Source organism: Poecile atricapillus, chromosome 10 (genome assembly GCF_030490865.1).
Source record: "Poecile atricapillus isolate bPoeAtr1 chromosome 10, bPoeAtr1.hap1, whole genome shotgun sequence".
Lineage (NCBI taxonomy): Eukaryota > Metazoa > Chordata > Aves > Passeriformes > Paridae > Poecile > Poecile atricapillus.
The window spans coordinates 21,803,483-21,818,864 of NC_081258.1; the positions used below are offsets into that span (position 1 = coordinate 21,803,483).

General features: G+C 45.9%; 2 protein-coding genes and 1 long non-coding RNA gene across 5 annotated transcripts in view; 2 read left to right on the forward strand and 1 right to left on the reverse strand.

Annotated features, from left to right (window-relative positions):
* The window catches only part of PHLPP2 (PH domain and leucine rich repeat protein phosphatase 2), a 34,071-nt gene extending 28,062 nt beyond the window's left edge, over positions 1–6,009 (forward strand). The window contains exon 19 of the mRNA XM_058845823.1: positions 868–6,009. Coding sequence (XP_058701806.1) covers positions 868–2,004 — 1,137 coding nt within the window. The 3' untranslated portion in view covers positions 2,005–6,009. The remainder of the gene's footprint in view (positions 1–867) is intronic.
* Positions 6,010–7,000: 991 nt separating this feature from the next.
* Positions 7,001–10,136, reverse strand: MARVELD3 (MARVEL domain containing 3). 3 transcript variants are annotated; one of them, XM_058845861.1, is made up of 4 exons: positions 9,908–10,128; positions 9,035–9,383; positions 8,462–8,559; positions 7,001–8,347 (listed from the first exon to the last, which is right to left on the reverse strand). In XM_058845861.1, the coding sequence occupies exons 2-4, from the start codon at positions 9,178–9,180 to the stop codon at positions 7,746–7,748; spliced, it is 846 nt and encodes a 281-aa protein (XP_058701844.1). In that variant the 5' UTR covers positions 9,181–9,383; positions 9,908–10,128; the 3' UTR covers positions 7,001–7,745. The 3 variants fall into 3 exon arrangements, with proteins under 3 accessions (XP_058701844.1, XP_058701842.1, XP_058701843.1); XM_058845859.1 differs by having other exon boundaries at positions 7,001–8,559; positions 9,908–10,136; XM_058845860.1 differs by lacking the exon at positions 9,908–10,128 and having other exon boundaries at positions 7,001–8,559; positions 9,035–9,548.
* LOC131582552 (uncharacterized) lies at positions 8,228–15,046 on the forward strand. The gene is made up of 3 exons (XR_009278362.1): positions 8,228–8,364; positions 10,390–10,538; positions 14,547–15,046. It is a non-coding gene; the product is annotated as an uncharacterized LOC131582552 (long non-coding RNA).
* The last annotated feature ends 336 nt before the right edge of the window (positions 15,047–15,382 follow it).

Genomic DNA, 15,382 nt, shown 5'->3' on the forward strand with positions numbered 1-15,382 from the left:
ATAGCTCTTCAAGGCCTTGTAACACTGCAGCATAGCATTCTGACTGAAAATAACTATGGGATTAATGTAGCATGTTAAATACTTTAAAAACTGGTTCAATGGATTCTGAAAAAGAAAAGTGAAATTATTGTTTAAGAGACTTCCCTGTGCATCTCATCTGCTGGGTTTTAACACTTGGCAGCAGCAGCAGTGTTGACACCCAGAGGATAGAGAAATTAAGAACACTGAAATTCAATTCAAAACACTGACTTGGAAAAGGGACTGAGGGTTGTGGGCACTTCTCTTTATGGGAGACCACTGCCAGACTTGCCCAGGGACCATCTAGCAGAAGGGGGTAATATATCCAGGCTACAGAAACAGTTTGAGATACCTACTTGTTCTTTTTTCCTCAGGATGTAGTGTCCACACTGAAGAATGCAGTTATATATTAATAAGGAGGGAAATAGTTCAGATAATACAGAGAAATAGTTTAATATCTGGGTAATCTGTCTTGCACTGAGAAAGTCAAAAGTCACTATCTCACTTGTACTAAGTAAGTTTCACATAAGACTAATCAGTGAGACTCTCTGATCAGTGTACTGCAGGTAGTCTAGCTACACATTTCAGAATAGTCTGCTATAATTCAGCGTGCAACAAAATGTCTAGTGGGATAAAAGTGTGTTATTGCCCACATGGGTGACGGCAGTTATTGTACCTGGTCATCAGGTATAGTGAATGTCTGTGCTGTAGTACCTACTCCTAGATCCCTTTCTCCAATGCTGCAGCATTTCTCAAGGCTCCAAACCAGCATATGAGCAATGGAAAGTTTGCTTTCTAAATGATCTAATAGCACATCCAATGCTACTGCTTTGTTTCTTTTGTCTGCAGGACAATAAAGTCAATGGTGTGACTTGCTGTACTCGGATGCTGGGCTGCACGTACCTGCATCCTTGGATCCTGCCCAAACCACATGTCAATTCCATTCCACTGACTGTACAGGATGAGTTGCTACTTCTAGGGAACAAAGCTCTCTGGGAACATCTTTCTTATGCAGAAGCTGTCTCAGCTGTGCGGCACCTACACGATCCACTAGCTGCTGCAAAGAAACTCTGCACTTTAGCCCAAAGCTATGGTTGCCAAGACAATGTTGGTGCAATGGTGGTATGTCTGAACATCAGTGAGGACAACTGCACATGTGAGATGCACAGCCTCACTCTGACAGGCCCTGGGGGATTTAGTTCTACCACCACCAAACCAGCAACACCTTCTTGTAGCAGTGGAATTGCTTCAGAGTTCAGCAGTGAACTGTCTGCCTCTGAGGTTAGCAGTGAGGTGGGCTCTACTGCATCAGATGAACACAGTGCTGTTGGTCTCGATGGCAGTTTGCTGTCACGACAAGAACGACGTTGCAGCCTACATCCGGTGCCCCCCCCAAGCATCTTTCAGCGCCAGCCTTCCAGTGCCACTTTCTCTAGTAACCAGTCTGACAACGGTCTAGATAGTGATGATGAGCAGCCTGTGGAAGGTGTGATGACAAATGGCAGTAAAGTAGAGGTAGAGGTGGACATCCACTGTTGTAAAGGAAAGGGTCTGGAATTAGAACATCCTGCTGCAGAGTACAGCTCTTCTACTCCAAGGCCAGAGGATGAGTCTGGTCTTGTACTCATCATTCGGAGGCAGAACAGTGTAAACAGCAACACTGTGCAGAGAGGGGTCAAGGAGAAGTGTGAACTCCAAAAATCCCTTTCCACATGTTGTCTTTATGGAAAGAAGCTTTCCAATGGCTCCATAGTGCCCTTGGAGGAGAGCCTCAACCTCATTGAAGTAGCAACAGAGGCACCCAAGAAGAAGACAGGCTATTTTGCTGCTCCATCCCAGATGGAGCCAGATGATCAACTTGTGGTCCCACCTGATCTGGAAGAGGAAGTAAAGGAACAAATGAAGCAACACCAGGAGGACGGAGCAGATCATGAGCTGAAAGAACATGCAGCACCCCTGCCAGAGGAGTTTGACACAGCTTTGTAAACTCTAAGAGTACCACTCCCACATTGTCTATCCCAGGAAGCTCTGTTTCATAAGGGCTGTCTTGCCCTCTGAGGGAGCTGGGATCTGCAAGGAGTACAGGCACCTGCTGCTTCCTTAATGGAGTTGAGGAAGAATCAGGAAGGCCAGAGTCTGGGCTGTCCACTTAACCTCTGTAGGGTCTCAGTTGTTCAAAAGAAACCGATCAGCAGCTGAGCTCTGTGTTAGGGACTGTCTGGTAAGTCCTTGAACCCTGAGATTCTGCCAGCTCTGCAGGAAAAGGGGCTGGTATATGTGTGTCTGGAGTGAGGAGGCTGCTGAAGGAGAAATGGTCAGTGTTTAGAGTCCTGTGAATATTTCTGCATATCTATGCAGTGTCCCACCCTCCTCCCCAGCACCTGACTTGGTTATTTCTTTAAAGAATACAGCCAGTTGCAATGAAGCTGACTTAAGAATGGTTTCCTACATTAATTGCAAGCACTTTTATTTATTGCACTTAAGCTGTCCTTTTCCCCTTCAGCCCAGCACTTTATTATTTAGGGTTAGGGGAGAAAGCACTCCACAGCAGGTATGCTGTGGCCTTTTCCCAGTGGATGTTCTTAGGGTAGTAGGGGTCTCAGGGTACCAGTGTTCTGATGAGCACTGGTGTAGGGGAGAGTGAGGGTTATAGTGGGATCATTCTGTGCAGGATGAGAAAATACATAGCTGAGTGATAAGCAGGTGCCAACCAATGCATTTTATATGGAGCACAGGAATTATCAGCTCAGGACTGGTTGATTAAGGTAATGTGTAGATCTCATGCTTCTAGCTGCAGAGCACAGACCGACCTCAGCAGCAACCTGGCCACCTTCATCGTGGACACTTCACAGTAGAGGCTTCCTGTATCCAGAACACATGGGATAAAGCCAGGAGCTTGTGCTTGTCTCAGTGCTCCGTCAGAGGAGCCAAGCTGTAAACAGTGGTGTGCTGCTCTAGGACTGGCAGAAGCATCCAGTGCTCTTTTCCATCAACATAAACCTCTCCATTGTCAGCTACAGCATCTTTGCTTGCCTCTGGAAAAAGGAGTCATATTTGAAATTCAGAGCAAACAGCATTTCATAGTATGTGCCAAATTTGGCCACAAATAAGGTGAAAGTGTACTTGTTCCTGCTTAGCTTTCAGCACAGAAGCAAAAACTAAACTTTTCATCTTACTAACATTTTTATCAGCTCTGAAAAAAATGTTTAAAACAGTCCCACTAATGATGAACAGGCTAGTCTGCACTCAGATGCCATGTGTTTCCATTAGGACTTTTGGTGCAGGGTGTAAGTTGGCTGCCTATGTTGTCATCTTGTATAAGGGTTGTGGAGACCACTGCCTCTGTAGTATGCAGATCTGTCTTCCTTTCTGACAAAGCTGGATAGCACCTGTCCCTGTCATGTCAGTGGTGCAATAATCCTGACTGTAATGTGGGCTAGTGCCTTGTCTTCATTAATTATATTTAAGAAGAAGACTTAAAAGTTTCTTTTGAAGAGATCTGAGAGGCTTGTTTTGTCTATTTTTGGATCAAATTTGGGCCTTGCTCAGAAGGAAATACTGTGCAGACTATTTGTGGAATTCTGTCAATATAGATATTTTCACAAAATCTAATGGAGTTTTAGTGAGATTTCAGAGCACCTTGAATTTCCTCTCACTAGGAGAAAAAGGTATTTTTATCATGCATGAAGAGCAACGTTTTAGGATATACTTTGTGCTAGTTGCAGTGTAATCACAAAACAACCCAACTTTTTCTAAAGTTTAAACTCTCACAATTTTTGGTTGTTTAAATGCCTATTTCATTTGGAACTGGGAGTTGAAGCTAATTCTTAAAATTACAGAAACAACAGCATTTGAGTCCTTTAGGCAGAGAAACAACTGCAGAAAAGATTCTAATGCTAAACCCCAAAACTCTTTCATGTTATCATCATGTAAGTATGCAGGAAAGGTTCATCCCAATGTATTTGGGATGCAACTTTTGATTCTGTCACTGGTGATAATTTTACCAAATATCTGTGACTAGCCTCACAGTTTCTGTTGTCTGAAAGGGCTGTAGAACAGCCTCCATTCAGTATGGGACTGATGCAGAAACCTCATTTCTGAGTAAAACTGACAGACCCTGCAGTCCAAGTGGCACATGTGAATGCAAATCAGGTCTCAAATTCTTGCACTGATTTGGAAAGTCCAGTGTGTCCTTGCCAGTCTGAACCAGTGGTATTGTGTGCAGAATTGCCACAAGGAGTTAGCAATGAATGGCTCTACCTAGCTCAATGTTGAAGGAGTAAGGAAAACATAGCTCTGCAATGGAGCATGCAGAATTCTGAGCTGCACCTCTTAAAGGTAGTGGCAGAATGGAACAGCAGGAATTCCTACTTAGACTTCTTCAGTGCTGTTTCTGGTTTTGAAGCAGAAACGGGGTTTAAATACAGCCAGCTCCTATTTTCTCTGGGTATGAACTGTCATGGAAGACATGGCTCGTTATCTTACACTCGAGGCAGAATCCACAGATTTCTCTGAAGCTGGTATTATGAACTCTGGGCATCACAGGCTGAGTTGATTTTACCTGTTCCAAGTAATCTTCCTCTATTTGACTAAGACAAGCAGCTTCTGCCTATTTTCCATGTGCTTCTTCCGAGGATTAAACTTCTCCTTTACCATTTCTGCCATGGCATTGTGATGCTTTTTCTCCAGTCATCCAAAATCTTTTTCATGCATTAAAAACAGTGCCTGTTCATCACAAAAAATGCTGCTTTTTCCTAGGCCAGTTTTGGGTGTCAGCAAAGACACTGGCATCATTTTTTCATGCAAATGTCTTGGATTTTCTAACACAAGATTGCAACTGCTGAGACATGTTTCAGGGTCACTGTCATCCAAAGAAGTGGGTTTTTTTCTGACATTGGTCAGACAGTGATATGGCTGGGTTATCTTCATCTGTCTGGTGAGGAAAACTCATAGAACAGTGCTTCCCTCCACTACCTTTAGTTTTCCTGCCTCCCTCTGTGTCTCCCCTACCTTATTTATTAACACTACCTTAGATTTCAAACTCCTAAGGAGCATTCCTGTAGGTGGAACAGGTTTGAAAGAGCGAGTCAACTGAATGACTCATAGCAGGGTATATAGGAATTGTCTTCCCAGTTACCCTGCTGTTCTCCAGTCCCTTCCCTGAGACACTATGTGATCATCACATAATCACATCACTGAGAATGTCCCAGTCATTTGCAGACTTACTGTTAGAGAGAGGTTCTCACCTTGAGGTCCTCAGGCTGTTTTGTCCCTGCTAAGCAACGCAAGTCCTGCCACACTGCACGCAGCCACAGCCATGTGAGGTTGAGTTCATCGGTCCATCTCTTCAGTAATTCTGGCTCTGCTGATAAGCATGTTTGCTGAGAAAGGTACTCTGGAGGCACTGCTCTGTCCTGTCCTGTCCTCTCCTCTCCAGAAAGGTTTCTATAAAAGGAACCCATAAAGGTTATATTGAGTGGTGGGTAGCTGGGGCCCAAGTGTTAAAGGTAAGAGATAGCCTCCAAGTTGCTCTCAGAACAAGAAACATGCCCAATGGAGACAGCATCACAGACTGTTCATACCAGACCAGAATCTTCAGTTAGACAGGAGGATAACATCCTGTTCCAAGAAAGAGGAAGTATTTCCCTCTCTCGGGGACAAGCTGCTGTGAAGTCTGAAATCTTTCCCATGGTACACAGGACCTTCAGCCACACCTGAGGCTTTGGACCTGTGGGGTTTTGCACTCTTTCCAGATAGATGCTGGTGGCTTTTGCGTTACTTGCCAAAGGCCTTTCTTCAGGCAGATCACCTCTTTGGTCTTGTGCAATCATTGTCTGCTGTTCTATTGCTCTCTGAAGACTTCACTGTATTTTTCCTTTTTTCACACTTTAAAACGTTACCTTTTTTTAATGACTCATGTGACCTGGCGCATGTTAAATACTGCAGTGTACCAACTGTTTACTAAATAATCCCTTTTCATGCCTTTTTTTTTGTTGTTTTTAAAAAAGAGATATTTTCTGTATCCCACTGTAGCATGCACCTATAACAATCCCTGTTTTTATTGTGTATGGGAGTTGGTTGTCTAATGAATGCATCCTCAGCACTGTGGCCTATGTATTGCTTTGGAAAGGCAAATAATGTAAAACTATTGGAAAACACTAGTCCATTGATTCTTTATTCAGATGTATAGAAAAGTTCAGGAAGGAAGAGTATTTTTGCATTGAATTTTCATCTGACTTAGCAATAAAGATTTTTACTTTTACCTAACAGCTTATTCTGATTCTGTTACTGTGCTGGAAGAAGTCTCTGCAATATCCCAGTCAAAGATAGCTGTGTCTAGCAGCAGCTATGCTGCAGATTGTTCACTGAGCTCTATGTGCTACTTCACTCACCAGCCTTTCATATAAAAACTTCTTTCAGAACACTGTGAGGGTAGAATTAGGCTTACCAATTAAGCCAGATTCCTGTTTCCTGCTAGAGGAATTTTGCCCTATGAACTTGCTCTCAATAGTTCTAGAACTAGTTGCAGCAAGGGGAAATACAGAAATGTTAACAGAAACAGGACCACAATGTCCATGTAAATCCCTGTGCTGAGACACTCAATACTAAAAGGCAAGAGAAATCAAACAAACCCCAAAGCACCTAGTGTGTTCCTATTTGGCATCTGTTTTACTTTAATGTCTCTAATTCTAATAGTGTTCCATGGTTTTGGTAATTTTGAGGATTTAGTCACTGATGCCAGTGAAAGAAGAGCTATGTCCAAGGCAAAGCATGTTTCTGTTATGTTTAGTTTTTGTAATATGGGCAGAACTCATTTGTGAGACTGTGATGGTTCCGTCATCATATGAACAATGCACATAATGGACACTGCTCTGAAGTGGCATTTCATTTTGATGCATTTCATTTTGATGCATGAGTTGGTGATTCTAGTGCTACTTTTCCCTATAAAACTTTTCCTACTATAAAAGTTTTTTTTTTAAAAAAAAAAGTATCTCATTTCTCCAACTTGTACATTGAAAATGTATTTAAAAAACAATATACTTCTATATTCAATCACCCATTTGATCTCATGAAGTTTTTGTCTGATTATTCCAATTTAGGGCATCTTTTTAAGCAAGACTCTTGTATATATGTTATATAAAAAGACCATTTCATATAAAAATGCGCCCTCTCCAGGAGTTTGAAAAGTCATTGTACCACAAGTTAGACTGAGTTTGTGAGGTTTTTCAGGATTTTTTCATGGCCTTATAAATGTCATGTTCACACTGGTCTGGTAATTCCAAGAGACCTACCAGGAAGCAATATTTATCTGTCACAACCATGGGCCTCAATCACTTGTTTTTAAGAGCTCTTTTCTCAGCAAAGTCATACGCCTTTTGTAAACACAGTTTCAGCTACAAAAAGCTGTTCATTGGCAGAAGCATGTAGTGGCAGTACTTGTAGCAAGGCCTCACTGGAGAAGTGGACACCTGAGAGTGGGATGGAAGGGCTGCCTGTGAAGGAGACAGCCCATTGCATCAACTTTGAGCCACTAATAATTCAATAATGCAAATTCAAGTTAGGAATGGCCTGACTCTACCATATTTACATCTGTGCCAACTTGGTGAGTGTTCTGTAGCATTAAGGCTGCACTGTCCAGAAGAAAGGAAAGCATACTACTTCATCTCAGTAAGGAGACTGGCAAAAATCAAGACCATTACTGGAGTAGAGGAATCATTTGGAAGTTCTTATAGGTGCACAGGCTTCTGTTTCTGTTCATGAAGTGTCCTGTAATCTCTGACAGCTAGGCCTGCACTGAGCAGGTATGCCATAGCAACCATGCAACCCAAGAGGCCAGCAGCAATCTCTGCCCCATGTAGGCTGCACCAGAAGCCCTGATAGCCTCTGCTTTGATAGAGCTGCTCTCTCTCTTTGCACACTGGTGAATTATAAACGCTCAGCAGAGAATGGAGGAAAAAGTACAGCGCAGGCACTGTGCCAACTGCAATCACTATGTACAGGGCGCATTCAATTAGCAGCCATGCTGGGAAGTGCCACGATACCCGCAGAACACCAACCAAAATAAGAACACAAGGGAAGACCAGGAGACACCCTCCCACGGCCATCGCTGCCCTTGCAGTGGGCAGCTTCAGTAGGTAGAAATGTTGGTCGAGCTGCTGGGCTCGCTCCCCATCCGCTCCGCTGAAGCCGCTGTAGGCCCCGCCGTACTGGTAGTAGTAGATGCCCCCCAGGGCGGGGAGGCCGGTGTATCCTCCCGCCGAGCCACAGGACACGGAGCTGCAGACCAGGATCAGGGCGGCGAGCAGGACCTCCACCACCTGGCAGCAGGCTGGAGGGGAAGCCGAGGTGAGTCTGCGGCCACAGAGCAGCACCCGAGAGGGAGCCGGGCCAGACGGCTGCGCTCCGCAGGACGGAGGGAGCGGCTCCCGCAGGCCACGCTCACCCCGGCCCGTGTGCAGGTACAGGCAGCGGCGGCGCTCCGGCGACCCCGGCACAGCGCGGCTTCCCCGCGGCCCCTCTGCCTCTGGCCCGGGTAGGGCGCTAAGAAAAGATGATGGCAGTGAAGCGTCCCCAGGCCCCTCGCGCCCGCCCGGCTCCGGCCCCTCGCCGCCGCCAGTCGGATCCGCTCAGCCCCGGCCCCGAGCCGGACCTCTCGCGGCCGCCCGCCCGCTCCCCGCCTCGACCGCCCGCTGCGCCCCTCACCGCCCCTCACCGCCCGCTCCCCGCCTTGACCGCCCGCTGCGCCCCTCACCGCCCGCTGCGCCCCTCACCGCCCGCTGCGCCCCTCACCGCCCCTCACCGCCCCCTCCCCGCCTTGACCGCCCGCTGCGCCCCTCACCGCCCGCTCCCCGCCTTGACCGCCCGCTCCCCGCCCGCACCGCCCGCTGACCCCCTCACCGCCCCCTCCCCGCCTTGACCGCCCGCTCCCCGCCCTCACCGCCCGCTGACCCCCTCACCGCCCCCTCCCCGCCTTGACCGCCCGCTGACCCCCTCACCGCCCGCTCCCCGCCCTCACCGCCCGCCCGCCCCGGCGCGTCCCCCACGGGCGGCACGGGGCCAGCCAAGCTCCGCCATGGCCCGGTGCGGCCCCGCTCCGCCGACGCTGGGTACGGGGGGCCGGGCCGGGCCGCCCCGGGGTGCTGCCGGCGCGGTGAACTCCATCTCGTCCGCTCGCCTCAGCCCCGCCGGCGCTTCTCTAAAGTGGTGGAAGCTCCGGCCCGGCCAGGCCCTTCCCCGTCTGCAGGTGCGCGGTGTTCCGGCACCTGCGCACGGTTGACCAGCTGTTGGAGTGTGCCCGGTCCCCTTCGCTTCCACGGACACTGTCACCGCAGCCCCTTGTGGCGATAACCTCTCGAGGTTCCCCACTGCCACAGAACATGCTTGTTAGTACCCACTGGAAACTAAGTTTGTAACTAGTACAGTACTTAGTTTTTAGTTACTAATATAACTAAATTTGACTAATTAAATTTTCACAATTGTACAAGTTCTACTTTTGCCTGTGCTGTGAGTTTTGGTGAGTGTTGTTTATTAAGCTTTCCTGCCACCTCGTGCCTCTCTAAACTATGTCCATGCCTCTCTATTCCCTTATGCAACCCCACTCCCAGTCTCTGGGCCTGCCCTAACTCCCCTAAAGCCATCCTGTGAAGCATTGACTGCACCTCCATGCAGCACTCAAGACACAAGTGCACCAGCAGCTTACATCACAGCAAAACAACTGTCTCTGTCTTGTCCTGGCAATGCACAGCATTTTGTTGCTTCTCCAACTGCCCCAGCACAGAGCCTGTGTTTCCAGATACAGTCACTAACACCTTGGAATCTGTCCTGCAGTGTAGATTCCAGTTCAGCCCTTGGCAGACCACTTTCGGGTGATTTTCTTTAGATACATTACCTTGTACTTAGCCATACACAACCAAATAGACCCTTTTTGTGTCTTTTTTTTGCCGAAGGCCACTTCAGACTATATGATGGGACCCTTTTACTGACGATAATGTCCTGCTGCTAGTCTATCCTCCCATCCTGGCAGACCTCTTAGAACAGCAGCCATCACCTGCCAGCAGAGGAGGTGACAAGTTACTCCTGTGGTTATTAGTAGTGGCTGGAGGGAAGGCAAGTGTCCAGGATCTCACCCATGCACAAGTGTCAGCAATTCTCAGGGCTGGTAAGGGCCGAGCTGATTCAGGAAAGGGAGAAAAGTAAACAGCAGGACAAACACATTTTTGGGAAAACAGTTACACTGTAAGGTCTCAGACACAGTACCTGAATATGTGCCCTGAGAGGTCCAAATTTGTCTCTAAGATGCAGAAATACATTTTTTCCATCTGTAAGACCAGTGGCAACAACTAAGAGTGTTTCACCCTTCTGTCTCTACAGGAGAAACAGCAATAACCCTATAGACTCATATGGTGAAAAGCCTATAAACTGCACCCAGCACTGTGAGAAAACAATCTCCTCAACACTTCACCTGATTCCAGAAAGGACTGGAGATCTGAAAATGCATCTTAAAATTTATTTAGGTTGAGGTAAGAAAGAAAGAAAAAAGAGCTATTGTTTCAATGCCCGGTTTATATAGAGGGGACAGAAATTGTGTGCTAAGCTAGAAAATGGATATTCCATAGGGAGCTTAGGACGAGGACTCTGGAGATAATGGAGGTGCTCAGCAGTGAGACTGTTGCACACACCTTTCTATCTGAATATGTTGTATCACTCATGTTGACGTGCCAGAAAGCAGGCCTCCTTGCTGGATGGGTTTAAAAGTTTTAGCAACCCTCTGTGAACTTTTAGGGTCCTGCACAGTGCCATTTTGCTTAGTAGAGCTTTTAACCTACATGAAAGGGACATGAGGAACTAAGTCAAATAATCATGAATCACAAGAAAGGGTGAAATAAGTTTCTTATGCAGAGTGCTGCAGCTGGTCATCCAACAAACTGAGATAAAGCTTTCTTTATATAAGAAATATTTTTTTTAAATACCAGTCAGCAGAATAGAAGCTGAGAATAGCAATATTAATCTTCACCACTGTTTTGGCTTCTCTTTGTAATTATTTATTATTATAATTTTTGGTTTCTTTGTTTCTGGCTACTTTTGATAATCACTGCTATGCTAAGGGAGTGATGGGCCTGGTTTGGCTTGCCATGGACCAAGAGCTCTGACCTGGTTCAGTGCCCTCCCTGGGAACTTGCAGGGTAAAGTGGTAGGAGCAAGTCATGAATTGCCTCGTATTTCTCCAGTCTGAGGCAGCTGGGAGCTGGAGCACAATCACTGCTTTACACCACAACCAGATTTATTGACTGTCCCACATAAATAAATAGTCACAGGGACAATGAGTGCAGCATGATGACGATAGAGCAGTAATGTAGAAAAGAACTGGAGGTTATTGTGAGTGACAAACTGAACTCAAGTCCACAATGTCATCCTATTGCGAAAAAACTAACATTCCTAGGGTGTATGAACAGGAATGTCACATGTAGGACGTGTGAAGAAATTCTTCTGCCCCCCACTTCAGCACTGACTTGGCCTCAGTCTTGAACACTGTGTTTCCAGAAGCAAGTGAATCAGCTGGAGGGGATTCAGAAGAAAGCAAAAGAAATCTCTAGAAAAACAACCTATGAGAAAAAAATTGACCACAGACATCTCATTTGAAATAACAAGCATCTGTTAACAGCTTGCAAGCTTGTTAATAGAGAGGTGTCTAGACAACTTGCAAACGTGTAAAAATCTGCTGTCAAGAGCAGGTAAATATTTTATTCACTCTGTCTACTGTTGGCATGGTCAGGAAACAGAGCTTAGCTTGACGCAAAAGGGATGTATTTTAGGCACCCTCAATATTTCTCAAACACACTCCAGCTCCACCATTTTATAAGGAGATGAGCAGTTGTTGCAGGAATAGATTAGTCAGCAGATGGTAGGTTTCCATCACTGGGGCTCTAATTCAGTCATGAGAAGGCTGGCCTATCTTGTTCTTGTGAGAAGGAAGCGCTGATGCTGCCCACACCACCCACTTCAAGCTCTCAGTGTCATCTCATCCCATAAAGCCACCCCACCCCCATTGGCGGGTCACTGTCCCAGTGGCTCCAAGGCCATTGGAGGACAGCTGCTGTGACATATCATGCAACAGCTCAAGTCTCTGAAGTCATAAGTCAAACACAGGATATGCACTTACCTGGATAATATTTACCTGGATGTAAACAGACACAAGTCTGGACAAGATGTTTTCTTTCACTGTGCCTGTACTCAGGAATCAGTAACACTCACACTTTGTGGAACATTCCTCTTAGCATCTGTAACAGGAGTTACAAGTCTTTTGTTGTGGCTGTTGGGCCTGTAGCTCACTGGTGCTTCTAACTCCCCATAAACCTGGAGTGCACTCTGTATCTCTCAATGTGCTGGCAATGGACTCAGTCCCCAGGCTGAGCAAGCAAAGGCTCCTGTACCTGCTGGACTCTGTCCCCTCCCAACAGTGCAGTGGTCGGTGGGAGGGCTGGGGAGTGCAGTCTGCTGTGCCCAGCACAGCTGCTGTCAGCTTGCTGCAGTGCATTTTCAGGTGCTGGCATTGTGGGAGGCACACAAGATGCCATAGTCGTGAAAGCATTTGGTTTTTACATTCCATGGTTTTCTTGATGGAGGGAAATGGCAAAACAGTAGGAGATGGTGCTCATTAAGGTGTGTTAACACAGCTGTTTTCAATCTGCCCAGAGGGCTTGCAGAGGACAGTTCTACCAGGAGCCTAGGTAGGGTCACTGTCCCTGCTGTAAGGCCCTCCATTTGTGCACTGCAGGAGCCACCTTGTTCCCCTTCCAAAAGAAATACAGAGATCAGACAGCCCCTAGATGCCAGTACTCCCCTTTGCAAAGCCCAGCTCACACAGGTGGGAAGACCATCCTACAAACCACTTGCAGTACACAGGATGCTTTTCCAGAATAGGCATCTCTAGCTAGACTGTGCAGTTTCAGTGCATTTCAGATTTTTATTTCTGTGATCAAATCAAAATTGATCCTGAATACAGGCAGATAACTGTAGCTGCTGTAAATTTTTTAATCACCCTGTTACTGGCTTTGAGACACTCGTTTTGTACTGTGTCATCTTTCTGGCTCTTAAACACAGTGTTTGCACAGCTTTGGAGAGCATAGCTGGGCTTTTTTGGAGCTAATTTTTCTGCTCTGATTATGCAAAGAGGTAACAGGTGCTATGCTCAATTTCAGCAATTAAGGTTGCTGGAGGCACAAGCATCACCATTACTTGATCAGAGGCTCATGCAGATACATGCAGGTTTGGCACAGCAGCCCAACACTACACAACCCTACACTGTCAGACAGCTTTAACTCTGAATATATGCATTTTCGGAGTGCCTGTGTGACCTGTCAGGGACAAGGTTTGTGCCCTGTGTTTCAGAAGACCTGCTGCAGTGTTATAATGATGCTATCAGAATCAATAAACAGACACAACATTCATGAAAGACATGGAGACTTTATTGCTGTTTGCTCATCTGAGACCTTAACAATAAATTGATTTTTAAAAAAAAGGATAAAGGAAAAATCATATAATTGGTTATTAAAAGCTGATTCAAGTGGGAATGCAGGGACCAAACAGAGATTAGGATACACAGAAAACCTGAACTGGCTGGTGCTGTACCAGTGTCTGAAAGAAGCAGATATAAATTGCTGGAAACAAAAGCAAAATATAAGGAGGTAACAAGTGAAGTGATTTGTTACCAATGCTGGTGGAATTTTATGCAGAGTACTAGTTAGGTGTCTGTCCCTGCAGCAGTGCACCCTGAATTGGCAAAAGTATTCTTGTGTATGATCTACCTGCAGCCTGACAGAGACAGGTTTGTCAGAGCAGCAATGCTGGAGTCTGTGCTCCCCTCACACAGCTGTTTGCCAGTCCTGCTTTGTGACTGCTGCTCAGTCTGGAGGCTGAACTGCTTGGTCTTACTGGCTTCCCCTCTGCTCACAGAAATGGGACTCTGGGAGCCCTGGTACCATAGAAAGTACCATAAAAAATGCTGAAGTTACCATTAGTTTCTCCTTCCAGTGGGAAGAGATAGTTATCAATTGCTCAAGCTATACAAAAAAGAGGGAGCTGAAGAGGTATGTAGCAGGTATGGGACAGAGAAGCAAACTACAGAGGGTGAAGGCGAATCAGTGGGGTGGGGCGCTAGTGAGGAGCATAGGGCCTGACAGTCCAGAGAAACAGCAGCCTTGCTGGCAGAAATGCATCCTGCAGGGTATTGCTGCCTCTTTCACTGTAGAAGGATGATTCATATTCATATTGTTATAAATGCATATCATATTATTGGCTTTTTGCAAGTATTGTAATGAATATTATATGTATAAGATTAGAAAATTTAGCTGTAATAATATAGTCTTCTTTATTTCTGTTATTAATGAAACTTAGAAATAGTGGTATAATATATATATGTTAAGCTATGACACAGCATTAAGACAAAAACTACTTCTGTTTATATAACCCAAAGACTGAAAAAGATAGCTGGAGACCCTTTTTTTTCTTTTGTAAACTCTCTTATCCAGATGAAGACAGCAGTGACCAGAACTCTGGGGGAGGAATTTATTGCATTTCTGGAATGTAAATCTCGATGGCGCCAAGAGGATTGATCTATTGGGAAGGGGGCAAGAGAAAACTAAACAGAAGAACAACGAAGATCCTAAGAAGAATGTGTGAATATGTATGAGAATTTATGGATATGTAGTAGGGTTCTGTTTTTAATCCTTTGTCAGTAGGTGTGCTCTCTTGGCTGAATGCAGAGACACCCGGCCGTATCTGTATACTTTATTTTTTTCTCCTAATTGTCTTTTTTATTAAACTTTTAAATTCTATAAAAATTATGTGAACCTCGTTTTTCACAATATAAAAAAATCATATTTCTAGAATACGAAGTGCTGAGTTGTGTGTTCATGCTTTGGTCCTGGGAGGCCCTGTGCACAACAGCGGGTGGGAGGATAGGGGCTGCATACCCCATGTGAAAGCTTCTGGAGGAGGACTAGAGTCATGAAGCAAGAGAAGGGAATTGTAATAGCAGGAAAAACCCTCTGATACCATTGTACACTTCTTTCCTCAGCCTGCTTCTCACCAGGTTCTCAGCCTTATGTAACTGAGCCTAATGTCTCCAGAGCCACATTTCCCACCCCCCCTTGGCAACAGGTTTCCACCGTGGCCTCCCCTGAACCCCACTGCTGTGTGCACTATGACAGGTAGAGCTCCAGTTGCGTCAGATTGGGGTTGTTGCTAGGCAGAACATACAGCATCGTCCTTGAAGCCTCCCAGTGCCATGTTTAACCCTGCCAGGGCTGCAGCATGGCAAGAGATGGGGCCAGCTGGGGAAGTGAGAAAATAACCTGTAGGTGCT

Coding starts and splice junctions, on each gene's coding strand:
- MARVELD3 (XM_058845859.1), bottom strand. CDS start 9,180: ATGGAGTTCACCGCGCCGGCAGCACCCCGGGGCGGCCCGGCCCGGCCC. Junction 8,560..9,034: donor CGCGCCGGGGCGGGCGGGCG/GTGAGGGCGGGG, acceptor ATCTTTTCTTAG/CGCCCTACCCGGGCCAGAGG.